This window comes from Etheostoma spectabile, chromosome 18 (genome assembly GCF_008692095.1).
Source record: "Etheostoma spectabile isolate EspeVRDwgs_2016 chromosome 18, UIUC_Espe_1.0, whole genome shotgun sequence".
NCBI classification, from domain to species: Eukaryota; Metazoa; Chordata; class Actinopteri; order Perciformes; family Percidae; genus Etheostoma; species Etheostoma spectabile.
In genome coordinates, this window is record NC_045750.1 from 12,180,427 (window position 1) to 12,206,639 (window position 26,213).

Genomic DNA, 26,213 nt, shown 5'->3' on the forward strand with positions numbered 1-26,213 from the left:
GGGGGGGGGGTAAACGATGGTCACTTGAGCAGGTTTCCAGATGACGGACGAGTGTGGGTGCCATGGCAACAGCGCTAATGAGGCTGTGAGTTGTGGTGCCGGGTGGGCAGATGGCCGTAAATCACACACACACACAAAAATGACACAAAAACCTGCACTTTAAATATCACCTTGTTTTTATTACACAGACAAGAGAGTTAGCAGCTCCACTCCCACTACTTTCTGTCCTCTCATCTTTTCACAAGCTCTCTGCGATTGAGACGTTTTCCTGACATGACACAAGCCCGGGGGCCCAAGTACTCAATCATGGTGGGGACACACACACTTTGGTCACAGGTGATTAAACCACAGGGTGTTATGGCTGTTAGGGGGTTATGAAGTCTCACGCCTGTCACCTCTGTTTATGACTCTAAAGAGACCACATTTACTCAGCTGTGAACACCAGCGTGGGCTTTGCATGACTCAAGATTAAGGGCAGTAGAAGGCTTTAGCATAAATAGTGACATTATTGCATTTTTGTTGTTACTCTGAAGCACCTTTAAAAAAAAAAAATGGCCTAGTGGACCAGCGTAGTAAATGTGGCCCTCCTATCCCTTCCATGTGCCTCCATCACCTTGTTGGTTGATTGTGACACCTTTTGCAGCCCTGCTATGTGAAAATAAATAATCTACAAAAAAGGAAACCACTCCTTTCCAGCAAACACAGGGCTATTAAAATGTACAGTCTCTGAAAATAAGCCAAAATGTTACTTAAAACTTCTTTCTCTATATATTTACATACAGAATCATATAAAACTGCAAAAAGGGTAAACTTAGAAGAAAGCCTAACAGCATTATAGAAATCATTAAAGCCTTAAAAGCTTCTAGTAGGTTTCAGCTAAATTAGCAACGACTGGACCGTATGCAGGGTGTCGAATCGATGGTCAGACTCTAACAGCCAGCAGTTAACTTTTCAGCTCTTTGGTAACCAACATGATCCCTAACAGACCCGGCGGTCAGTAAAATAAGCTTTTCTTCTAATTTGATTTGTGTCTTTACATTTATAGATTTATAGTTAACTCCTGAACACAAATCATGACAACACTTGTTTATTAAAACAATCTTTAAAACATAGTTTTTAAGTCACAAACAAAGAAAAAGACCTACGCACAGTGTAAAATCTATAAACTAAAATTCTTTTAATAGAGGTTTTATGAGCCTTTTTTATAGAGTAAATGTGCTGTTATGAGTTTTTTTTTTTATTTTAGTTTTTTTTTTTATACCTCAACAGTTATTTACTTCCCGGCCATCACTAGGTGACAGCACTGAGCCCTGGGCACTTTCTATGGACCACTGAACATACCAGCTCTGCAAACTAAACCTCTGACCTAAGAGCAGAAAGCAAAACTTGGGCATAACCGCAGCTGAAGTTGTAAAGTGGAGCTGTCTGTTGTTTCCCGCCCTCTAATTCTTTTCGCAATATTATATGGGCTGTTTGAAGCCAACACTTGCAAACCATGGTGCTCTCAAACACTTTCCAGGGCCAACAGAAGAGAAGCAGAAGCTGAGAAAATTCACAAAGCGAGCGTGCAGCACGCCTCTACGTTTCATTCTCGCCAACTGTGCCAAGCAACGTAGCACCACAGCAGCAAAGTTACAACTTGGGACTTTTCAATTCCTTCAATTCACCTAATTTTACCATTTTAACCTCGTCCTTCAAAGAAACTAAAAGGTTCCTGCATGTTAAGGACAAAATAAAAGTTAATTAAAAAAAACAGCAAAGTGGAAAACAAACTAAGAACACCAAGCGTTAAAGAAACACTATTCTTTTAACACAAAGGGTGAGTCACCAAACGAAGGACAGAGTGAGAATCATGGGAGTTTTGAAAAGCTGTAGCAGAACCAGTTCTCCACCTCAGACTAAGTTCAGTCCGGTCCATGACGGGGCGACCTATGACCTCACATCAGGACCCGACATGTCCACTCCCTCAGAGGCAGCGCCGAGGGGGTGGGGCTCAGGAAGGTGTCTCTACAGGGCCGTCTATTGGCTTCTCTTCCTGCCCCCTACCTGGTTATGACGAGTGAGTTCCGCTCCCTGTATCTAAGGGGCAGTCCCTGCTCTTTAACTTCTGCTCTCTTTAGATAAAGTGCCATTGGAGTTATTAAGCACAGGAAGAGTCTGAGCCGTGGGTCTGGACAGACTCTCTGCAGTGTCTCCGTACTCGCTCTCAGCCAGCTCCCCCTCTCGCTCACAGATTACTGTCATTGGGCTGCTGAGGATTCGGCTGCGTGCGTTGTACTTGCTGCTGGCAGCAGAGGGCGGCGTGCGTGAGCGCCCGTATTTTAACCCGCTCATTGTGAAGGACGATGAAGTCGGTGAGGACAGAGCCAAGGCCTCGTAGCGGCTCCACTCGTCTGTTACCCTTTTACCACGGCCGGGAGAGGTGCAGGGGCTGTGTGGCGCCATCAGTGAAGAGGGTGAAGCAGCAGGCGAGTCTAACGCTGACTCAGAGTATGGTCTCTGGGAGCGAGGGTCAGTGGAGCGAAGCATCTCAGTGGCTGACATCCTGAAGCTGGTTTCTGAGCGGCTACCCTTCTTCAGGAGGAGGGCCTTGAAGGTGTCGCTGCTGGTGGAGGACTTGCGGAGGTTGCGCTGGATGGATCCTGTCTGGCGGGGCAAGGAGGACACCGGCCCTGGGGACACCATCACTGGGGATCCGCCTGTTGGGGTGACGGGGGGAGACTGTGGGTGGCTCCCAGCACGGGACTTGTCCTCTTCAGACTCCTTGCGACCCAGGACCTTGCGCTTTGACCTAGGGTAAGACATGGATAGCCAGATTAATGATATGCTTAAAGAAATTGTGCAGAGTGAGTGAGTGCAAGCAGGGTGAATGTGAAGGGCAGTTAAATGTTGAACTGATGGAAGAGTAAGAAGAAATGCAAGAGTGGGGGGCAGTTTTGTCAGGAAACGAGCATCAAATCCAATTATTCAAATTGAAATTAGGTTGCAGCATATGGGATTATCACATTAACTGAGCAGCAAGCAGCCTTTGGTAGACTGCCCATCCCAGCTTTGTGTTGTCACAGCTTTAAAAAAGAAAAGAAAAACATTTGCACTTAAAATACTTGGTCTACACAGCTCAAATCTTTGTCCCAAATTTGCCATATGTGAGCACTGCCCCCAGCAACCACGTGTCACAGCACAAATCTTAAAGAAGTTAAATAAAAGGGAGCAATGAATGGCGTGGATGTTCAAAAAAAGGGATGGCAATGAGAAGAGTTTTGTAAAAAAAAGAAAAAAGAAAATCCAATGAGTTTTTACAAGAAAAGCCGCAGACGCTGCAACTCTGCAGGAAAGCTTAGACGCGGCACAATGAAATTAATCAAAAACACAAACTGGGAAAAGTGCCCAAAGCAGTTTTAATCAGACAGGACAATTCAGCCTCCTTTCAGCAGGGGGTATCAGAGTGGTTTACTGCACCACTCATCCTACACTGTCTATAACTTCTGCACCAAAGCATAGCAATAAAGCTGCGACTGGCAGAATACAGGGGATTAGGCCTTGCAAGGAAACAGCCTTAGTAATCGGTGGTCCACAGGGTTGCACTGCGGGACTACAGTTGGTAATCCAAAGGTAGCATCATCGCGATGGAGGAAACAAGGCTTGCTCATTAAAGGGAAGGTGCTACTTGCCACTTCGCACCTCTCTAGAAAGGATGCAGCCACCCACTGCATGCCCCCTCTGCACAGGGAGGGAGAGAGGAGAGGGGAGACAGAAATGATTAAAGGCATGAAAAATACAGATTGTGCGATAAGGGAGTGATTTGATGCTAAAAGTAAAGGGAGCAGTGAGACAAAATCCTTAATCCTCTGATTAGATCTACAGAAAGAAATCCTTCCATAAAGGACAGAAATATACGTGTGAAGGTCAAATAAGAGGGAGAACTAGAAGGTACAAATGGTTTGTGAGAGAATCTAATTCTGCTTTCTGTTTTAGAAAGGCTGCAAAATATATGTCCGTGCCCTAAATTCAACCTCCATCTAGCGTCGTCCCCTCGCCACATTAGCCTGTCAGCATTACATAAGACTTTTGTCACACACATACACACGTGCATACTCACACACCTGAACTCAGTCAACCAAGACGGCTCCATACTGAACTCACGGTTTATACTAAATGTTTGTTGAATTCACAAATACACGGCCACACTGGAGAGGCGCTGATACCAATCTCAGTTATAGAGGTAAACAAGGCTGCAATTTAAGACACATCTCGGAGTGCTTTATCGATTTCTTTCTCTTGGCTGTACTTGGTTTGGGAGGATCTCTCTCCAGACAGGTGTTTTATGCTGTTGCTGTTAAGACATTTCTCAGTTTTCCCAGAGCAAGAAAGGGAATAGAGCAGGAGCGAGGTGAAATAACAGAGTGGAAAACAACAGTATTGCACAGGTGAGAAGGGGAAAGGAAATATGTCACAGAAGGAACAGTTAGCAAGAAAGTCACCACAAATATTTTAAGGCTACAAGCAGTAATTTGATTTCTAAATATTTCAAAACGATGTATCTCAAATGGATTTTAATTTAAGAAGAGCCCCACTTTTTTGTGCAAATTAGCTCTTAATTTGTTTGTGTGATTCTGTGAGTTTAGTTCATTCTTTGCAGTTTTTGATTCCTTTCATTTTGACAGCACCGCCAGGAGTCGGTCATCACTTCCCACTTATCAAATATCTGTAAAATTATTCTATATGTTTTATACTAAGGTGGTGCAATGGAGTAGCGCAGTAAAGCCAGTGGTAAACAAACATAGATCCACTGTGAGGTTTACTCACAAACGTTTACACAATCCCGCCATCCAATTGAACCGCACAATAAATTGCACTTGCGCGTGTGATGTGTGCACCATAAATACATCGGCGATCTGTCGCCAGCAGAAATAAAAACCCGTGAAATGAAATCCTGTGATGCTCAAGAGAACTCCGACCGCTGCTGCATGTGACTGTGAAACACAAACTGGCGGGCTGCATGAGAAATTTATGTGTGCTCCCTTTGAAGCACGTATGCAATATATGTCAGAGACCAGTGTGTACAAGAAAGAAAGAGATAGAAACAGAGAGAGGGAGCAAGACAAATCTTTCCGATGGCCTCTAACCTAGATTAGGATCCGAGGGTGTGGAGTATTTAAATAATGGATGAAGCAACTGCCTCTTTTTTTTCCTGCTGAGAATGAGCAGCGCTAACGTGACTTCACTAACACAGATGCCTTGACAAACATGTGACTACTGACTCATTTTGCGTCTTGAATCACCCTCTTCACTGACCAGGAAAAGAAAAGGCCACTCTAGGCTGGGAGACTCCAGAGACCAGCTATTTGACAGATGTGTATGCTTGCAGATGGGACAGCGCTAAGTAAAGTTATGACTGAGGTGGAGGGCAGAGGAAGAGGAGAGGAGGGGGATGGAGATCGAAAAAGAGAAATCACTGGTTGAAGGGAGAGAAGGAGCTTGGAGTTCAGGGTAATCCATTGTGGTTTATGAGGGGGTAAGAAAGAGGGAATGAGATGCAGACAGAGAAAGAGGGGGAAGGTAGAGAGTAAAACAAACAGAAAACAGAATGACAAAGTACTAGAGGAAAAACAAACTAGCTCAGTCTAATAAATTATTAATCAGGAATTGAAGCAGGTCAAGAGCAAAGACGTTGGGGTAGATGAACAAATGACAAGAGGCATAAAAGAGAGAAATGCATCATGGTACCTGTGAATGGCGGCAAAAAGGTCCTCAGTGGTTCGGGGACGCGTGGGAGTCGGGGTTACCATGTTCTCCTCGGAGGGCTCGTTAGCTGATGGGGCCGGAGAGGATTCAGCCGTACTGGAGTAGAACACCTCACCTGAGACAGAGTTACAAGTTACATACACAAAGTTACAAGAGAGGAAACACACATACCTCATGTTTCCTCAGAACAACACACACACTCATGAATCCACCATCCCGTCGCATTAACCTGGCTGTCCATGAAATCTGAAGTGGTAAAGAGGAGGTGTTGGACTGTCTTCTTACATTCTGTTTCGGTCTCTAGATTTCCTCTCTTTTCTTCTCCTCTAGTTCAGCCTCTTTTCTCCTCCTCCGCCTCCTCCTCCTCCTCTCAACCTCCACGCTCACGTCTGCGCTCCGACTGCCTGAGCCGCTGCAGGCAGTCTCACTTTACGCTCTCCCCATTCTCCCCTCCATCCCCTTACCAGATCTGTTCCACCTCCCCTCTGATATGATGGAGCCCCTCCCCCCTCTCCTCCAAACACGAAAAGCATCTCCCCTGTACACTTGCCCCCCCCACCCTCAGCTCAGAGAGCGAGAGAGCGAAAAGGCATATATAAAGAACAGAACAGAAAGATAGGGGGCTGAGTAGGACTGACTGGGGATCAGTAAAGAGGAGAAAAAGGCAAAAATGGACATTTGGAATAAGGAAGAAGTTGAGTAGACAGTAGAGGCCGAGGTGTGTGTGTATGTGTGTGTGTGTGTGTGTGTGTGTGTGTGTGTGTGTGTGTGTGTGTGTGCGGTGGTGTTGGGGGGAGCAATGCGGGGAAAAACGAAGGGACAGTAGCCACGAGAGATCTCTGCATATGAAATGTAGAAGAGAGCGTAAGAGAGGATGAATTCAGATTGAGGAAGCTGCAGCAGTGCTGTCCCAGTGATAAGCCGTCTACCCTGTGCTATTTTCACAGTTTTCAAACCTTTAAGAGCTTGTGGTTTTCAAGTTTGGATCCTTTGCTTTGGAGGGCAAAATTAATTTGTACGGCTGCCTGAAGAGCTGGCCGCACAGCTAGCAGGCAGCAGCATCAATACTAACCATATAGGATTATGGTAATGAGCTTAACTAATAAGTAAATGAAACTTTTGAGTGACAACTTTTAAAACTAGTGTTCTCTCTTCACATGTTCTGCATATGTCTACCTTTGATTTGATGATAAAAATGTAAATCTTTTTCAGTCAGACTCACCAGTGTCGTCCTCCTTGGAGCTGATGGATCCAGTCGTGCTACTTGTTCCATCTCCTTCCTCCTCCTCCTCCTCTTCCTCCTCTTCTTCTTCATGAGCCTCTCCATCAGTACACAGTCCATGGTCAAGACTTGACTGGCTGGCAGAAACAGAAACGTAGGACTCGTTCTGGGTGACTGTGGATGCTTCACTGCTCTCAGCTAGAAGCTCAAAGCTCTCTGAAGTTTCCTCGGCCTGCTGTTGCTCACTTTTACGCTCTTTCTCTTCTTTCTTTCTTTGTCTTTGCGGCGCATCTACTTGGTCTTCTGTTTGTGACAGGCTGGTTGTATCCTCAAGCTGCGGTGGAACCTGTTCATTGATTGGTTGGGGGCTAAATGGTGGGAGAAAAGAGATTTTGGGTTTCTTGGAGACTACTGGGGGCTTCTGTTTGACCGGAGAGCTTTGGGAGCTCTGTGAGGGACTGGGCAATAATTCCTGTCCTTCAACTTTTTCTTTTCTGTTTAAGAGAAAGTAACTCTGATTCTTGGCTTTTCCATTCATGACAGCACTGTCTGGTCTGCCATCTGTGATACTGCAGTCCAAAGACAACTCTTCTAAGAGTTTGGACACAGGTGAAGGTGAGCAGTTACGTGAATCTTCTTCTGGAGAGGGCCAGGTGTTATTAGACAGGTGTATCACAGTGGGATGCTCCATGGAGTGAGACTTCTCTAGGGCCAGGGGCTTTAGACCCTGAAGGAGGTCCACCCCTGTTTCCTGAGCTTTGGTGTGGTCTGAATTGCCGATAATCTCCTTCTCTGGCAGTTTAACAGAGCGGAGCTGAACACTCTGCAGTGCAAATGGGGTGATCAGGGGCTTAGGTGAATTTGTAGGGCTGTTGGAAAGAGCTGGTTTTGGAGCATCTTTCACTGCTTTCACAAAAGATGGGGAGGAGGAAGGTGGGACAAAGACAGGCAGTGGAGGAGGTGGAGGGGGCCCCATGGAGGGGACGGGAGGGGGAGGAGGGGGGGGAGGACTAAAGCTTGCATTGAAGGATGAACTGGGGTGGATTAGCATTTCAGGGGATGGAGGAGGAGGAAATTCTGGGGAAGTGGAGCAAGCAGAGGGTGGGCTCAGAGTTGGACCCTGTGGAGTGATTGGTAACGGGGGAGCTGGCGGAGGAGTGCCCACACTGGAACATGGCGGGAGAGGGGGAGGGAAGGGTGGAGGTGCGCTGAGAGGGGTGGTGGGAGCTGAGGAGGAGGAGAGGGGCAAGGGTGGGGGTGGTGGAGGGGGAGGTCCGGAGCTTTTAAGTGAGTCCGAGGTGTTGGAGGAAAGGGAGGTGGAAGAGGAGGACATGGATACAGAGGAGAGGAGAGAAGACTTTCTCTCGGGCACTTTGGGCTTGGGCCGGCTGCCCGAGGGAGACATGGACCTAACAAATGAGGGCACTGGGGTTCCAGCTGTGGGGGTGTTGGACTGACTAGAGTAGCCGCTAGATGGGGAGGTCAACCTATGCAATCGGTCTGGTGAAGAAGTGGACATTTTGGGCTTCACTGCCACCCCTCCCTCTTGACCTGGAGCTCCAGGGGCCTGGCTGTTGTTGAGATGCTCACCTCCATTCTGCAATTCTCCTGGGTGAGCTCCAGCTGACATGTTATCAGTGGCATGAGCCAGAGGGGTCTGTGCCCTCTGGTCTCCATGGTTACGAGGGTAGTCCATGTAGTAGCCCCAGGAATCGGCATAGTCTGAGCGCAAGCTGCTGGTGTCACTGTGAGCAGGCGTCACGTGACATATTGAGTAAACGTTAGATACACCGCCACAGTTGGCATTAGCTACTAGTGATGCTGCAGAGCTACCTGCACTGATGCTACTCTGACTGCGTGGCCGTAGCACCCAAGGGTCATCGTAGTCGCTGCTCGGGCTATGAGAGGGTGAAGAAGGTGAAGCCCCTTTCCCTTTCCCTCCTCTCAGCCCCATCTGTAAGCTCTGCTGCAAGCTGGCAATTAGAGTCTCATTGAGCATGGCTCCGTTTGGTTCATTAGCACCGCTGATGGCGCTAACGCCTCCAAGGGGCTTTTTCACAGAAGTCTTGCGTCTAAGAGAGTCTGTGCGAGCTGGGGGCAGCGGAGGCTTTTTGGCCTTGCGGAGGGAGATGCTGCGGGAGAGAGAGCGATCACTGTACAAGCTTCCAGAGTCTTCCTGATTGGCCATCTCACGGCACTCGTACATGCTGTGCCGGGTTGCCCGTCCAGGTGCTGCACCATGCCCGCTGCCATGGCTGCGGGAGCGCAGGCCTGAGTCCATGTGCATGGAGGTGTAGTATCCATCATTATCTTGGGAATAGAGGGAGCTGGAGTCAGTAGTGGTCCTGGAGGAGAGGTCCAGACTGCTATACAGCTGATTTATAGGAGTGGAGCAGCTCGAGGTCAGAGTGCGCTGTGGAACCACCACGTTTTCTGGTGTGTCGTAGATCCACTGCTCCTCTGGCAGACAGGATGGTGGCGTGGGCGCCAAGGTGCTGTGGCTGTGTATACTGCTGTCCGAGTGCCCTGACTCACTAGCAGGTGCTGCGACTACCAGACCGCCATCCTTTGGTGTATGATTGGGGGTAGAAGTGGCAAAGGCTGGGCAGGTGGAGCTGTGGGTAAAGGCTGTTGAACTGGAGATCATGGGGTCAGTGCTGGTGGAGGAAGCCAGACTAAGCGGCCGAGCTGTGGGGTAAGCTGAGGCTGGGGCGTGGGAGAGCTGACCGGAGGTGTTGAGGGTAATGACCTCAGAGCAGCTTGACATGGTGGCATTAGGGATGAGTGAGGTGGAGTAGGCAGCATGTGGGGAGACCACACATGCTGGACCACCAGCCCAATCACTGGCTTGTGTCCCCCTCACCTCCTGAGACTTGGGCCTGGGCAGAGTGCCTGTGCTTGGGGCGTGTCTCATGTGCACCACTGTATCATCAACCTGAAACTTTCCAATCTGCCTCTGAGGTGTAGTTTGCGCCTCTGACTTAATTGGGGTGCTACTATAGATGGGGTCAGCACTGAGGGACACCCTAGCACCCTGTCGGGGCAGACTGTGAAAACGGGAAGGGTCTCTGTTAAACTGTGGCAGCATCAATATCCCAGAGCTGTCACTACTCGTGACGGATATACTTCCTGTTGAGGAGGAAGCAGAAATGCCGGCCATTTGAGCAGCAATTCCCTGTCCTCTCTGAGCCCGGATTCTTCTCATGGACGGGGGTACAATCTTTACTTCTTCTGTCTGGCAGCAGGAGTCTCTGGTCTCTGAACGTCGGAGCATTGAGTTGACACTCCCAACTCTGCCCAAGGTAGAGTACTGTCCCGGGATGAACATGGAATGCGGCCGTAGCTCTCCGCCGTGTCCTTTTGCTGCTATAAAAAAATAAATAAAAACTAATATAAAAATATATATATATATATTTAAAAAAACATGTAATTTAACAAAATATCTTGTTTTATCTCATTGTACAACTACCCTTCTCTTTCCTCTTCTATAACTTCTTCAGCTACAATGCCTTCTGCTCTTCTGGCTGGAGTGTTCGATAAACTGTGCTCACATGGAAGCTAATTAATTTGATTAGCTGTATCCCTCTCTCATGCATTAATAACTTCTGGTCTTCTTCATTAAGGAGGAAAGGGTAGACAGAGAGACTCCTTCCTATGCTTGCCCTTCTATTCTGGCTCTGGCTCGGTCCGATACATACAAATATGAATAATACCCTGGGGTATAATACCCAGGACAGGCAGCTGGTATAAGGCAGCCAACCAACAAACATATAAATGGACACAAACAGTGCTGACATGGTCATGCATTGTCATACAGGGCAGAACAAACAGAGTAAGCAGATACATTAAGAGACAAGGACGCACAGAAATGCAGATACAGAGACACACACACAAACACTGAACATACCGGCTTGTAAACAAACAATTTGAAGAATGAGTTGTTAAACGGGAGATGATGTCTAGTGTGTCTCCCATCTGTGGTGCCTCTCCTGTTGATGCTCATATCCCAAAACATACACACACTCTTGCGTCCTTTCCTCTCTCTCTAAACCACACATACACTCCCTTTGCTAAAAGCTGGACTGACAGCTTGGCTGCTGCTGCAATAGATTAAGCTGCAGGTCTACTTCGCAGGCAGCTCTTGTGCAAAGAGAGGGAGGGGATGAACCACTGGGACAAATACCCCGGCCCAGTAATCATGACATTCAGATGATGTCGTCAGCTGGTCACTAACCAGACTTTAAAGCTCCTTTCCTGTCAGCCTTGGTGATCTTATCGCACAGAGAAATTACATTCTTCTTAAACGCTGTTGCCGTCCTACAGCTCGTGAAAGACTTGTAAATAAACATCAGCCATGCGGTGCTGTCACCACAGCATCAGCTTAGTAAGCTTAACGCTTGCTTAACACCCAGCTCAGCTGAGTAACGAAGGATAGGCAACACATGAAACTTCATATATGTTATATAGCCCAAATCCGTTTGGAGGGTTTGAGAAATGTAAAATGACGAGGGTAGTGGGGCTTCTTTACTGTAGGTGTCCATGATCGGTACGTGTTGGTAAGTAAGGCACACATAGGTCATGCTAAGATTATCAATGTGGCTCCAGGATTAAGGCCCAGACACACAATTAACACACACAATTTACAGAAAAAGGACTGCAGAAAGTTAAGCTGAAAGATTATGGAACAATACGCATTTAAGAATGGCAATCCCTGCACTTAACTTCTCCTATGTGACATCATTTTCCAACAGGCATAGTTTAAAATGCGATAATATGAGTGCAAGAGTTTCTAGAGGAAGAAAAAGGGCAAAAATAAAACCACAACACTACTTAAAAGGATTTCATAATGGGTTTCTGGCTGTGGATACAGTTAATCAGGGTTGGAGAAGAGAAAAGGAAATGAGGACACTTGGTATAAAAAAACTGAAAACAGGGAACATCTGCGGGGCCTTGATCCAACACTGTGGACTTGCACATGTCATTTTCTCCCTCTCAATATGATTTACTCAGAGCAATACTGGTGGGGTGGGTTCATTTACCACTCAATGTATTCAATTAATGGATTAAAGCATAAATGCATAGAGAGTATGGTCATAGGAACTAATGAAAAAAGGAGGGATGCTTTTCTAGAGTGTTGGTACAGGTCTGTGGACAGTAGAGGGCAACATATTGCCCCACAGTGATCCATACCTAGCTCATGGTTGAAGTTGTCAGGCAGCCCTGATATAGTCTTTCTGCGTTTGACCTTCTTGGGCCGGCGGGACACGGTGTCAGTGTTAATGAGGGAGCGCCGGATGCTCGCCTGTCGGTCAAACACTGCCCCTGGTAGCCGGGAGGGCGAGAGCAAGGCAGGCAGACACACAGGCAAACAGCAGTTGGTTAGTTGGAAGGAACAAACTCAACAACATGCAAAGGTATTTGTTTTTAATTTCAAGTTGAACATGCAACTTCAACAGGAAAAGTTCAAAAGTTCAGGAAAACTTCAAGGGTCAGTTCCACCAAATTATGAAAAAAAACATTTCCCTTAAGTGGTATCTAGCCATGCAGATATTTTTGGCTTTATTTGGCTCTACTAAGAACTGTTCATAGTGATGTCTGCACTGGCATGTTTCTAGAAATAATTTTTTTTTTAAAATCTTTTTAAGTAATTATTCAATACTGTGAGTGACCTTTATGTATTGGGGTGAAAGCACAAAGCTCAGAAGCAAACTAGACTTAGGCAAATACGACCAAAACTTTCTGTTTTGCATTATACCATTAGAAGAGAAATGTGTTTCATTTGGGTGAGCTGAACCTTTAACATTCATCCACCTGCCAAAATTTACCAGCCATTTTATTCGTCAAGCTTAATCATCACAAAAAATTACTGAGGCACTGGCCAATCAAATGTGGCCTGGCAAAGAAAACTTTAAATTTTTTGTCGGATGGTTTGTGTTAATTTCACACTCTGATTGTAAGTCACTGAGAAAAATGTGGAGTGCATGCACCTATCACAAAACACACATGCACAGGACAGATATGAGGTGAAGCATGCACATGCACACAGTCAGTCATTCATTCATTCTTATTCTTAATCTTCTCAACATCTTTCTCCCTCTCTGTCCAGCTTCCCTTAAGGAAGAGCAATATCTTACTAACTGCTCTTCTTCCTGGTATTTGGCTAGATTGTGACAGCCTGCAGGTGTTAGGGAAATAGAAACTGATATGAGGGCAGATAGTGTCTATCACATTCCCCCTCTCAAAGTATCAGAAATGCCCTTAGTGTGTGTGAGTGTGTGTTTATTTCTCAGTAATATAAAGCGACAGGAGACAAAGTCAGCAATGATTTGTGTGGAGTTGAACCACATTAAGCACTCATTAGTGTCTGAAGGACGGCCCGGATCGCAGTTATATTGGCCTTGACAACAGCAACATTCAGATGTTGATACTGAACTGACATTTTTGGAGTCTTAGTGCTGGTGTTTTACACCTTGTAAGAAATATCTGGCTGGTGTGAGTATATGTCTTATTAGAAAGATCAGATAAACTACAGTGTAATATATTAATCACCAGAACTGTCAGAATGAGATATTATACTGTATTTATAAGGATATGTGTGTCTTGTGTGTGTGGTGGATAGCACTGAAAAATGTGACATGCTAACAGGGGAATCGACACGTTTTGCTGTGTTCATCTGTCAAACGCCCTGTGATCTGACATAAAGTCAGTAAAAAGCCTTGACCCTTGGATACGATTTTCACACACAAACGCTTGCTCACACACGCATAGAGGAATGTGAAGGTCAGTCTGCAGGAAGCTTGATGGAAGCGAAGAATAAACAGAGATGCAAGAGGAGACGCAGACATCCATGACTGACACAAACTGTTTTTTCCTCTGTGGGTGACTGGATACAGTAATACATTAGTCTCTATCCAGTTAGCCACAGAGAGTTGATTATAGGAACAGTCTGATATTTTTGCAGGTTTTGCCCATTCCTTTTTTTGCTGCCTTACTGAGAATTTGATGAAAAGACATGTTTTATTTGCCTAGCTACCTGGCTTTTTATCTAGTGCCACTACAAGGTCAAAATTTGCTTTTGTCCAATCTTTGACCTGCAAAACTAATGCCATTCCCATCAGCCTCAGCTGTATTTTGTGTTTATTTTAATTAGCTAATAACAGCATGCTTACACACTAACATGGTGAACATGTTAAAAATTACACCTGTTAAGAGCTGCTAGTATGGCTGTAAACTCTTAGTCTTTAACATTTAAGGGAGGCTAGGTGTCTCTTCCTGCTTCCCGGCTTTGTGCTAAGCTAGGCTTAGCATGACATGAAGCTATCTCTGTATTCAACTCATGGACATGAATTCAATGTTGATTTCTCATTAAAACAGCAATCAAGCAAATTTTCAAAAATGTCAGAAAAATCCTTTACAATGAAGAAAAACAAATGTGTGATTGGTGACAAGAGGTTAATGTTACAGAACAGACACCGGGGATGAATGAGACCAGATCAAACTCAAAGTAGATTAATCTTTCTACGTTGCTAACTAATATGGAGCTAGAGTAACAGGAGGTTTTCCACTACAAACACTGACTGGGATTGGTCACTAGTGATTGGGAGATGGACAAAATAGTTACTTGATTGTGGTTGCCAAGAGGTCATACCTGTGACGTTGATGGGAACTATGTCTGTGGGCACGGCCTGGGCCGCCAGCCTCATCTTCTCCTCTGGGGTGGGGAGGGGTGTGCCTTTGTTCCATACAACCTGTCCGTCAACCTCGTGCCCCTCTCTTCCCTGTGGGGTCTGGGGCCTCAAGGAGAGCTGAGATTTGTCATCCTCAGCTGATGAAGCTGTGGACTAAATGACAAAGAAGAATAATGGGTTAACAAGACATTAAACATCAAGTAGAGCAAAGAGAGAGAAAAACATGGTAAGAGAGCAGACACAGTATGAAAGTTAAGGTACAGGAGCAGAGAAAATATAGAATCAAGAAAAGAAAAGAAAAGAAAAAACAGGCAATTGAGATGGAGGGGAGGAAGATAGTCAAATGCAAAAGGAAGGTGAGAGAGATGAAATACAATGTGGACTAATAAATGCCAATGGAATCAAAGATTTGACATTGAATTAGAAAAATGTCACAACAAAGTGTCAAGATAACAGAAGAAAATGAAAGTGTGGATAGAATATTATAGAACAGAGTAGAACTTAGTTGTCACAAACTATAACTGACAGACTGTATTGACATACACAAACAGACTATAAAATATTACTATCACTATGACCTTTGGAGGCTTGTGGTGCTGTAAACACACGATCAATTAAACCCATATGGAAACACACCCTCGCACACACTCAAACATTTATCAGAGTAAACCGACAGAGCATTTTAAAGATGGCAGGATAAAAGCAAGAGAGTAACAGCAAGGACAAGGAGAGAGAATCACTCATGCATTAAACTGTTCACACACTAACGGTTCTCAATCCTAAAGTAGAATTTACTGTGGAGAAGCAACAGACAACGTTTTACTGCAGCATCCAGGCTTAAAATTGAGCTGTTAGTCAACAGAAAAACAGCTGTTTTCAGATTGCTGTCTATGTCAATGTCCATGTGAGTTTTTGAGATCTTTGTTTTGTAATCATGAATAAAGACCTGTTGGAGAGCACAGTGAACACAAATAATCCCAAATTGTTCCATTTCTAGGTCAATTTCAGAGGCCAAATTATTTGTCTTTACTTTCACTGGATCAAACCAAAAAGCCTGGCTGCATCTGCAACAGGTTGAGCTTTGCCACTATGGAAATAAATCCTCAGTGAGATTTGGCTTGTCAGAGATGGAAAATTGTTGGAGTAAAGTTGTCCAGAACCTCCCAAATACAAACAGAAATCATTCCCTATGTCCATTATGCTTCATCTTGACAATCCCAAGTATTAGACTGGCTGGAAAAGGATGGCTATTAGTGCTTTTATACAAACCACACATGGATGCATAAATAGGGGGGAGGTAACAGAGGAGGCAGAAAAGGGGATGATTTAAAGAAAGGATCTCAGAGATAGTTTGGTGGCAGGCATGGCTTGTTGTTTTGCATTGTGGCTCAACCCGCAGCCCTGTTTCTCCTTTTGAAGCTGCTGTCAGGCAAAGTTAGGCTCACTGGCCTCAGGACAACAGGAAGGGACGGGAAAGAGAGACAAACAGCGGAAAGTAGAAAGACAGATAACGAGAGATGGGAGTTGACAGTTTAAGAAAGACAACAACATGTTAGGCAGGTCAAGGGTTGGGGCCGGCGTGGAACGAGCGGCCGACATCAAGGGGCTTAGGGGGGGACAGAGGATGAGAATAATAATAACATTGAAAGACCCTCTGACCCTCTCAGGACCCCTCATTTTACACTGTGTATAAGAAATAAAAATGGGGAGAGGAGGCGTATCTGGCTGTCAAACCATTGACATTTCACTCTAATGGTCTGCCAGTAAAATGGGTGATAAATAATAGTTTTTATCTCAGTTTTGTTTTGTTTTCTATTGTTGTCTCTTTTCTTCTTCTCTCTTTCCACCTGCCACTCTCCAATGAATTACAGTACTGTGACATTAGACAAACAACAGCTCCACCAAGTGTAGAGAGATGACAACGCAAGCTAGCAAGAATTTATTCTCTCTATACATTTAGATCTGCCTCAAGAATTATGATGGAGAGCCGAGATGCAATTAAAATACAGCTCTACTTTACTATGGGGCCTATCTTGCACCCGGCGCTAAGAAAAACCCAACGCAAGTGTCTTTGCTAGTTTGACACAGCGGTCAATTTCCTGTCCAGTGCCCACGTCGTTTAAATAGCAAATGCGCCTGCGCCCATTGGCGTGCTGGTATTACAGGGAGGTGAATTGGTGTATTGCTACCTTGAGGCCACGGGAAGTGGTCGTGCCATCGAGTAACAAAAACCTGGTCTAAAGTCAATAATGCAGCATGTCATTGTTATTTTAACAGCAAATTAATAAAATGCGCCTAGGCTTATGCACAGCGCCTGCACACTATGCTGTTACACACACACACACACACACACACACACACACACACACACACACACACACACACACACACACACACACACACACACAGGGAAGCCAGCAGCACATAAACATTCAACAGATTACAAATAATCTTGATGCATGCTGACAGTCATAACAAAAAGTGTTAGCTTATGGCTCGTTCTCTATGTATCACCAATCCTAATAAATTACCAGAAAAACTGGTGTCAACCAGAGAAAAAGACGTAATGACAAAATGAGCTAGACCTACAATTACATATTTTTCAGATTTAAAGCTGATAATTATTATTTATTTGGGGAAAATAAATTAGAAAGTAAAATAAGTAAGGGAGACAGAAAAGTAACCTGTGTAAACAAGGGAAACCGTGCTTTCTCATTTCTGACCACTAGATGACAGACTGACACTGTTTAAATCACTGGAGGGGAGTTACCATGCGCTGAATCGGCTGCAAGCACTGCTGTGCACACATGAACTGCAGTTGTATGTAATTAATGATCAAATGTAGTGATTGCTACACCTGGACAGTTGTGTGTGTATTTGTGTGCAGTGTTTGTGCATATGTGTACCTTCTTATCATTGTCATCCTCTTCCTCATCCGGCAGGCTGCAGGTGGACTGTAAGGGGTCAGAAAAGGTGGGACCCTGGGAGTAGTACTGAGAGCTCCGAAAACCATCTTTCCTCAACTTGTCGCATTCTGCAGGCCAGACAGAAATGGGGGGGGAGACGACGACACATGTTACATAGACAAAAAAAGACTCAGATCTTTGTCTCAAACACAATTTCGTTGAGCTCTTCATGTTAGGAACCTGTAGGCAGATACACATTATGATCACAAGTCTGTACTTAAAGATGTTGTCATGAGAAACCACCTCGCTACCTGAGAACAGAGCTTTTGTTGAATGTGTTACAAAAGAGTTTCTACAGGTCACACTTTTCCTTTCCTTTGCTGATGTAAGACGCATTTATGTACATACAGTCTGAGAATGTCAATTTAACTTTGCCTATTATTTAAAAATGTGACTCTTAATCACTTACTGTACATTGTACATGCTAACTTGTGCATATTAATATTTATAAGTCTGTCAATAACACTATAGAAGGAAGGATATGTGAAATATCCATAGAACACACACACACACACACACACACACACACACACACACACACACACACACACACACACACACACACACACACACATAGCTGTGTAACACTTATCAACTGTGTCTGTGTGTCAGTCCCCATTGGATGCTGCCAAGTGCTGCTCACACGTCCTCCGTCACCACCTGCTGTGCCAGGGTTGTGATGTATGTGTGCTAATGTGTGTATGCCGATGTGTGATAAGAAGAGAGTTTATAAATGAATATGTGTGTGTGTGTGTGTGTGTGTGTGTGTGTAACTAGAGGAGGAGGTATCAGTTGCAGGCTGTCACACAGATGGCAGAACTGTCCCTTTCTCTCCTCCTTCCCCCTCTGTCTCTAAGCAGGCATTTAGCGAATCATCTCTCTCTTTCTCCTGCAAATGTCTACTAGTGCATCTTTTGTCTAGTCTTGTAATAGCTAATTATATTCACATAGTACCAGTACAATTAAAAACACAGTAAAAGGGTTTTTTGTGTCTGTTTACTGATGCTTGTAACCTCAAGGATAAAGAAAGGATATAGAGCAAACCTTACACCTTTTTATTTTAAATAACTTTAATACGATATTTACATGTCCGTCTCAACTACATAGGTATCATATCGACTGACAAGCATGCATGAGTCTTTTATGTCTTTCTCTGCATATTATCCCTGATCCATACAAATGGAAAACCTCCACTCCACCTTTTGGGAGTTATTCAGTGCGTGATCAAAACCCCTTTTGCTGACTGACACACATGTACTAAAGCACATGCACATCACTCCTAGCCTGGCACCTCAGAAATGCTGCTTTTGATCCCTTTTATGTGCCATCTATCTCCATAGCTAATTACAGCCCATCTACGTGGAGAGAAATGCTGGTGCATGTATAATAGTGTCAGTTAATGGATCCTAATTGGGCTGGCAAAGGTAGCAACTGTAACGACAAGCTGATGTGGTAGCGGTCTGGAAGAAGAGATTTACAAAACAAGATGATAATGAGGATGATGACGGGAAGCGCAGCTGTTACGATGATTGGTGTTGTGTGATTGGGGATGGTTGATAAAATAAATACGCCTTGATGAGCCGCTTGTTGGTAGGCAGAAGAGAAGGGACAAGATATAAGCAGAAAGAATGAAGTATAGAAAAAGTGTAATGATTTAATGAAGGTGTATCTGTATTTATTAAAAAGTGGCAAGTAATTCACATTAGCAATTAGTAATTGACCTAAAGCTGCCAAAAGTCTGTGAAGTGGCAGTATATTGTAACTGAAGGAAATGTGTCGTTCTTCAGCCGCTAAATGCTCCACTGTGTTCACTTGCTACTCGCTAACTGTGGTTGTCTGGCGTTTAGTGCTGAACAGGAAGTGTCAAGTGGGTTTTTAAAGCTTTTAGTACAGTGCAAAACAGTAAACTTGAGGGCAGGACAGCTAGACAATGAGTTGAAAGTTTACTACAAAGCTCCTTAAAATTGAGCAGCGCTGCAGATTCAGATGATAATTCAGTTTATAGATTCATCCCTGTCAACAACTCCTTTTACATTGTAATGTGATATGTTATTAAAAAAATAGCTTTAAAGTTAATTTAGTTAATTGGCAATGCTGATCGTGATAATGAGATTATGGAGATAAACTGTCTTTGCTTTTCTGTCTGACCTTACAGCAGAAGCTTGAAAGCAATATTTTTCTCATTAATCTTTCAGAAATAAACATTGTAAACAAACAAGTGTCCCTGGTTCTAACTGAAAGACATCATTGACTACACTAATGCATATTTCTTGGGATAATATTGACAGCAATGATACGACTGTTACATAACTTCCCTGGTGTATTTGAACCTGTTGGCATGTTATCTGTAATTTACCAGCCGCCTGAAAAAGCCTTACTGCTAACAACAAGCTGAAACCCATATGAGTGTGTCAAAGGAACAAAGAGTAGATGCACATTGTCGTCTGATTGGTTATTGATTATTTATAATCCAGCGTGGCACTGGATTTGGTGACTGGTTACATGTGTATCAGAGCATGAGTTGACCCTGGTTTAACCTCCTTATATAACCTCTTATAAAAATATCTTGTAAAAAAATACAGTTATTGCTATTATGGAAGTTTAAAGAGATAGTAGTATAGATGTATTTGGCCATAATGTTTTATTAAGAAAACACTAAGCCTAATTCCTTAAGGTGGGGCTGTAGTAAGGTGTGTAACCTCCACTCTCAATTTCCTGTGCGTGGACAAGGAACTAAACACACACAAAGACTCAAAGCGACAGCACAGGTGCTCTTATTGGACGCCAGTTGTCTTTCAGTTAGGACCCCTGTGGCTGGGCGGTGGTGACAGGATGATGGGAAAGTGACAGGATGAGTGGGGGCTGACTTAATGCAACCTCCCAGGTGGTGTTTGTGTTTTTGCGTAACTAGCAACATCAATATTGCAGGAAGCCTTATGCGTGTGTGTGTGTGTGTGTGTGTGTGTGTGTGTGTGTGTGTGTGTGTGTGTGTGTGTGTGTGTGATAAAGCAGGTGACTAATGCTTTACACAGTGCAAGCATCAGGTTACAACCGGTTTCTCTCTATTTTGCTTTCTTTCTTCCTTTATCAGTCTCTTTTTTATCTGTTGGCACATTAGACCACCTGCGCATGTAAACAACAAGCCTTTACTATAACAAATCCACCGATGTTTTCACACATGCACACCCATATACAATCCGTTATCTGAGAAATGAGTGGAAAACACAACTTTCCCAGGAACTCGCTGCAAAACAGGTGCCAGTATTTACTGGAGTTCTGTCCTGGGATTGTTGTGAGAATATTACAAATTTGTCACTCAGCTGTGACTCGACTCCCTGTGTTTGTTTGACAAAAACGCTGTGCCTGTTTTTCTCTAAGTGTAATAGACAAACAGGACGAAGAGGATCTCACACTGTTGTGTTGTTGGCTAAACTTTGGACTGAACACAAATTACAGGTTTGGGCATTTTTACAATGTAGTAGATAAACACAGCTGATCGCTTCCTTGACGACCTAACAATGATGAATGGGATGGCATCCAGAAACATTCCCACTAGTGAGATTTGTCATTGTGTATTTTTGATGGATTTGGCTGATATGGATGTAACTGATTTATTAAAGATAGATATGGGTATCACCTAGACACTTATACTATAATTCCACACAAATGTTAAAATTTGTTTAACCTCAGGAAATGTATGTGCAACAGGTTAATAATCGAATAAAGGTATTCTCAAATGAAAGATTTTTCTGTTTTATACAATTGTCAAAAGTTAACAATTTTATAAAAACAGAAAAAATGTAGTTGAATTTTGGACTGTTGGTTGGACAAAAAAGGACACTCAAATTACTGCCTTTTGTTTTCCTTTTCATGGTTCATGACCATTTTAGAAGATAGTATTTGCCCATGGAAGTTATGTTATGTTGTTATCATTTATATTCTTTTATTTTTTTAATTTTTAATTTTTTTAATGTGAACCTGAAACAATGCGAACAGTAATCACCTTCTCAACATTAGGGACAGCGATTTTATCGTATTGCATCCCGTCAAACTCTCTAATTTGAATGATCCTTACCTCGCAGGGCGGTCTTGAGGTTGACTTTGGCCTGGCGGTGGAGGTCTTCTACGCAGGGCGGCCTGCTGCCTGGCAGGAAGACGTTCTCCTGCTGGTGCCACGGAGCTGTGTAATGAACCGTCCACTTGCTCTCCTCATCCAGGTTAGACACCGCTGCAGAGACACACAAAGCATGTTATAAAATTTAGTTATGCTTGAGTTAAATTTCCACTGTTACAGACGCTAATGGATCTTCTGAAGGGTCTTTTAAAACTTCAGAAAGTTAAAATAATAATTTAATTTAATAATAATAAATAAAAAATTATGTGTTCTCAAACCTTCAGAAACAGTAAATCATGGACTAGAAAATGTACACGTAGTACTAACTACTGGAGGGATTTGTTTATATTTAGCGGTGAAAAGGAAGGGGAAGTGGATTGAAGTGCTTTGCATCAAGGTGTCAGTATCCACACCAACAACATGACACATATCTGAGACGTCACACAGTAGGCCACATAGGTCAGAGGGGGAGGAGGGGTAAATTTGGAGGGAAACACTAACAAGATGATATCCAGCTCAAACAGCCTACTAAAACCTTATAAAAGCTAACTTTTACTCTAAGAAACAATAAAGCAAAAATAACAACACTGCGCACACTAAGCACATAGCAGCACTCATTCAATGAGTTTAACATCAAGCTGGATAAACAAACAGCTGGCTATCCAATAATCTTTTTCATTGCAAGACAGCAAAAATAACCCTTTTTCCTTGTTTTTGTAATTTTCTAGAACACTCCTCCGACTGACTTCATTAAAGAAATCTTAACAGGGCAATATTGACTTTTCTCTTGCTACTGGTGGTGGCGTGTAATAGTGATGATCCAGAAAGTGAAGCTTATTCCCATGCTGCATTTGTATGGTACTAAATACAAGTGTCAGCAAAACGACTGAGGTGAATATCAGTATCAACAAACACACACACACACACACTTTCCAGAAAGTAGGCTTACCAAGTGAGCGAATCCAAGCCAAAGTTGGTGACCGTGGATGTAGGACTAACTCCATTTAGACTGCTATTGGCTTGTCCCTGTCCTGACTTCTTACCATCACAACATGTCCATCTAACTGGGACTGTGAGGGAGACGTTGGAGGACCCAGGAAGAAGGGGATGGTCATGAAAAGGGGTGGGGAGTGTGTGGACTGTTTCAGTGGTTCTTAACAGGTGCTAATGAGACATAGTAGGATGCATAGTGTGTGTGTGTGTGTGTGTGTGTGTGTGTGTGTGTGTGTGTGTGTGTGTGTGTGTGTGTGTGTGTGTGTGTGTGTGTGCCTCCAAGGTAGAAGTATAGGGCGGAGTGCATATAAATGCAAATTGGTCGTTGGTGGAAGTGTCAAACAGTGTGTACCTGATTTGATATACAGATAACATCTGACATGCTTCAACACTGACAATCATAAAAGGTCTTCTGTGACCGGTCAAACTTATTGCTTATTTGTTGCTAACCCATGTGTGACCAATGAGTACAGCAACGTTTAACATTGTTCTATACATTGATTTATAAGGGACAGTCCAGTGTGCCAAGTCCTGCTGCTGCTGGTGTCTAATGGCACCTTAACGTCTCTACAGCTCGATGAGGAACGGGCAGCCGTTAACTGCTTCTTAAGCAAAGGAGATGGCTCATTGTGTTTATTCGTGTTCCCACTCACTGTTACCAAATACTTCTTTTGTTTTTTTTTCCTTCATTCACTTTCTCTACCTGTGTCGTTGGTTGCTACACATGCTGTATTGCAGCGTGTCTGCATTGGTAAGAATAATCAATCAAAAATACATCATTAGGCAAAATTCCTCTGATCAAGTCTGGACTGGAGAGGCGCATGAAACACACAGTTACCACAAAACCTCCAAGCACACAGCACAGTGGAAGTGGGAATTAAAAAATGAAGGTTAGAAAAGCTATGTGAAATACAGAACATCCTTAATTCAGCTCGCCTGGCCAAATAAGGGTTTTACATAATGTATTTCATATGAAACCTGTTTCTAATATTGTTGTGCTCCCACAAACACTGAGCACAGGTAGCCCTCCCCCACCTTTTTTTCTGACTATGGGGTGTGTGAAAAGACCTCAGTAAGGCTATAGGCGGACCAAGGACATGGGGACTATGGACACAAAGCCGGTATTGTCCCTCTGCATCAGTCTCCACATCAGGCTTTTCAGTTCCACAATACGCCCTCGCACACGCACACACACGCACACACACACACACACACACACACACAGGACTGTGGCGCAAAAGTCTTTCAGAAGTCTACTAATCCCTCTGTCTATTGACATCACAGCTCTCCCTGCGCCCATTAAAAATAAACTGAGAGCAAAGGGAAGACTCTGAAACAGGCGGCAAGGTGCATCAGAGCTAAACATGCAGAGGCTGTACACAATAATACATGGAAAACGCATCTGCCAGCACACACACACACACACACACACACACACACACACACACACACACACACACACACACACACACACACACACACACACACACACACACACACACACACACACACACACACACACACACACACACACACACACCAGAGTTATTAGCTGTTATAATCAATAATCTAGGTTAATCCTGAACTGGCCCCCTGATCACCCACCAACCAATACAGTATTGACGTCACGCATAAAACAACTTTCTGTTTTTCATAAGGGTCAGCGGAGGGTTGGTTCAGGTCCATTTTTTTAATATAACTTACAATAAAGTCATGTTGTAAAAGTTTCCTGGATGCCCAATTGACTTATTTGTAACTTTACACACAAATTTGAAACTGTACTTCTTTCTCTTTCAATGTATAAAAAGTTTGGGCACTCTTGATGTTATGAAAAAGCTAGTCCCATATTGCCAGACATTCCTCCACAACGCTGCGGAGGAGGGTCTGGCTAGTCCACACAGCATGAGGGATGGAGAAAAACATGCTCTGGTTTATTGGCATGTCTTTAAACCAATCACAATTGTCATGGGCGGTGCAAAGCCCCAAGCAGAGCCACGGTGCCGCTGCAAAATAGCCTCGGGAAGGAACTTGTTTTGGTGGAACATATGCGTACGTTCAAAAGTTGTTTTAGTCGTGCAACAGAAAAGTCAGATTGGACAGATAGTTTATAGTCTGGATTTACCCTGCAGAGATCTGAGGAGCAGTTAACCATAGTCCTCCAAATCGAACACAAAGGAAGCGTAAGGAAATGGACATCCGTCCAAATAAAGGACATTAGGTGGAATTTCTAGAGGCAAGGAAGCAATCCCGGAAGTGTTATGTCGTGGATATAGACTTTGAAAAAGCTAAGGATACAAGCTCTGCTCAGTAGGGAGTTTACAATCCTCTGAACTGCAGTGGAGGACCAAGGTGCTCATCTGAAGAGCAAAGTGCAGGCATGTGCAAGATGGCAAGATAATCCGTACAAAAAAGCTGAGCTAATGATAATATGACAATATTACCTCAGCCTCAACTGTAACACACACACTATAAATACACCTGAGATTAGAGTTGGCACAAGCAGCTTGCCCTGCATCAACCAGGTCTTTGTTAAACATCCACACATGCTTAATACACAGTCATTAATACAATAATTATATAGCATTGGAGCATTAACTAATTCTCCCAACAATAATCTACTGTACATGCATGGCACACAGGCCGGGTTTCCTTTAAAGCCAAGATTAGATTATCTAAAACATTTAGAACTAAAACATTTAAACAACTTATAAATTGTTCCAAAAAGGGAAAAGGGCCACCTATTTCTTCTAAAGTAGCTGTGATTCTAAATGCTTCCAGCTGCTACCTTTACAAATGCTGCTGGGTCATTTAGTGCTAATAGTTGCCAGCTCTGTGAACTCTTGGCACAGTGGTTACCTGGTAACAGGGTGCAACAGAGGGTTGTCTCTTGGCCAACAGAGATAGCAATGAAGCAGTATGCCCACAGTAAACCATTAGTTTGTATTAAAATGATATACAAATCATTAAAGCTGGCGTGCGTCCACCTTTGATGCAGAAAAGTTTTAATTAAGTTATTTAAAATGGCTATTTAAATGAAGTAAAATTGAACAAATGTAGGAAATTCAGACAAACGTCTATACAAATATTGTCAAAATGATACAAAACAGTACAAATTCTAATAAACTGCTGCTGTTCGTTAGGATAATATACAACCAAACTACTTATATGACGCATTAATGATAATTATAGAGCAGAAGTAAGCATATCTTACCCTTCCTTTTGAAGTATTTAATCACAGATTTTAATGAGGTCCCGATAAACACCATTATTCCGACTGAGTATGTGTCTCAGAAAAAGAAAAAAAAAAGACTATTTAAGGCACAATCCAAATCCAGAGAATAAGACAGAATGAAGACAGGACGAAGGAGTGCTGCATCGGATCACATTCTTACTACACGGCGGCTTGGCTAAGAGTTTTGTGAGTGTGTAATATGGTGCCACAATGAGTGTCTACCCTTATCTCTCTCTCTAAACACACACTACGT

General features: G+C 43.6%; 1 protein-coding gene across 15 annotated transcripts in view; it reads right to left on the minus strand.

Moving 5' to 3' along the window:
- Positions 1 to 158: 158 nt before the first annotated feature.
- nhsl1b (NHS-like 1b) overlaps positions 159 to 26,213 on the minus strand; it is a 107,091-nt gene continuing 81,036 nt past the window's right edge. For 4 of the 15 annotated variants that reach the window (XM_032543196.1, XM_032543200.1, XM_032543205.1 and 1 more), the window contains exons 2-9: positions 21,697 to 21,849; positions 17,562 to 17,689; positions 14,616 to 14,808; positions 12,158 to 12,289; positions 6,968 to 10,333; positions 5,728 to 5,860; positions 3,682 to 3,720; positions 159 to 2,791 (exon numbers count right to left, since the gene is read on the minus strand). In XM_032543196.1, coding sequence (XP_032399087.1) covers positions 2,101 to 2,791; positions 3,682 to 3,720; positions 5,728 to 5,860; positions 6,968 to 10,333; positions 12,158 to 12,289; positions 14,616 to 14,808; positions 17,562 to 17,689; positions 21,697 to 21,849 — 4,835 coding nt within the window. In that variant the 3' untranslated portion in view covers positions 159 to 2,100. Of the gene's footprint in view, positions 2,792 to 3,681; positions 3,721 to 3,830; positions 5,861 to 6,967; positions 10,334 to 12,157; positions 12,290 to 14,615; positions 14,809 to 17,561; positions 17,690 to 21,696; positions 21,850 to 22,684; positions 22,816 to 25,939; positions 26,203 to 26,213 lie in introns of those variants that run through there. The other 11 variants (XM_032543204.1, XM_032543202.1, XM_032543203.1 and 8 more) reach the window with 11 other exon arrangements.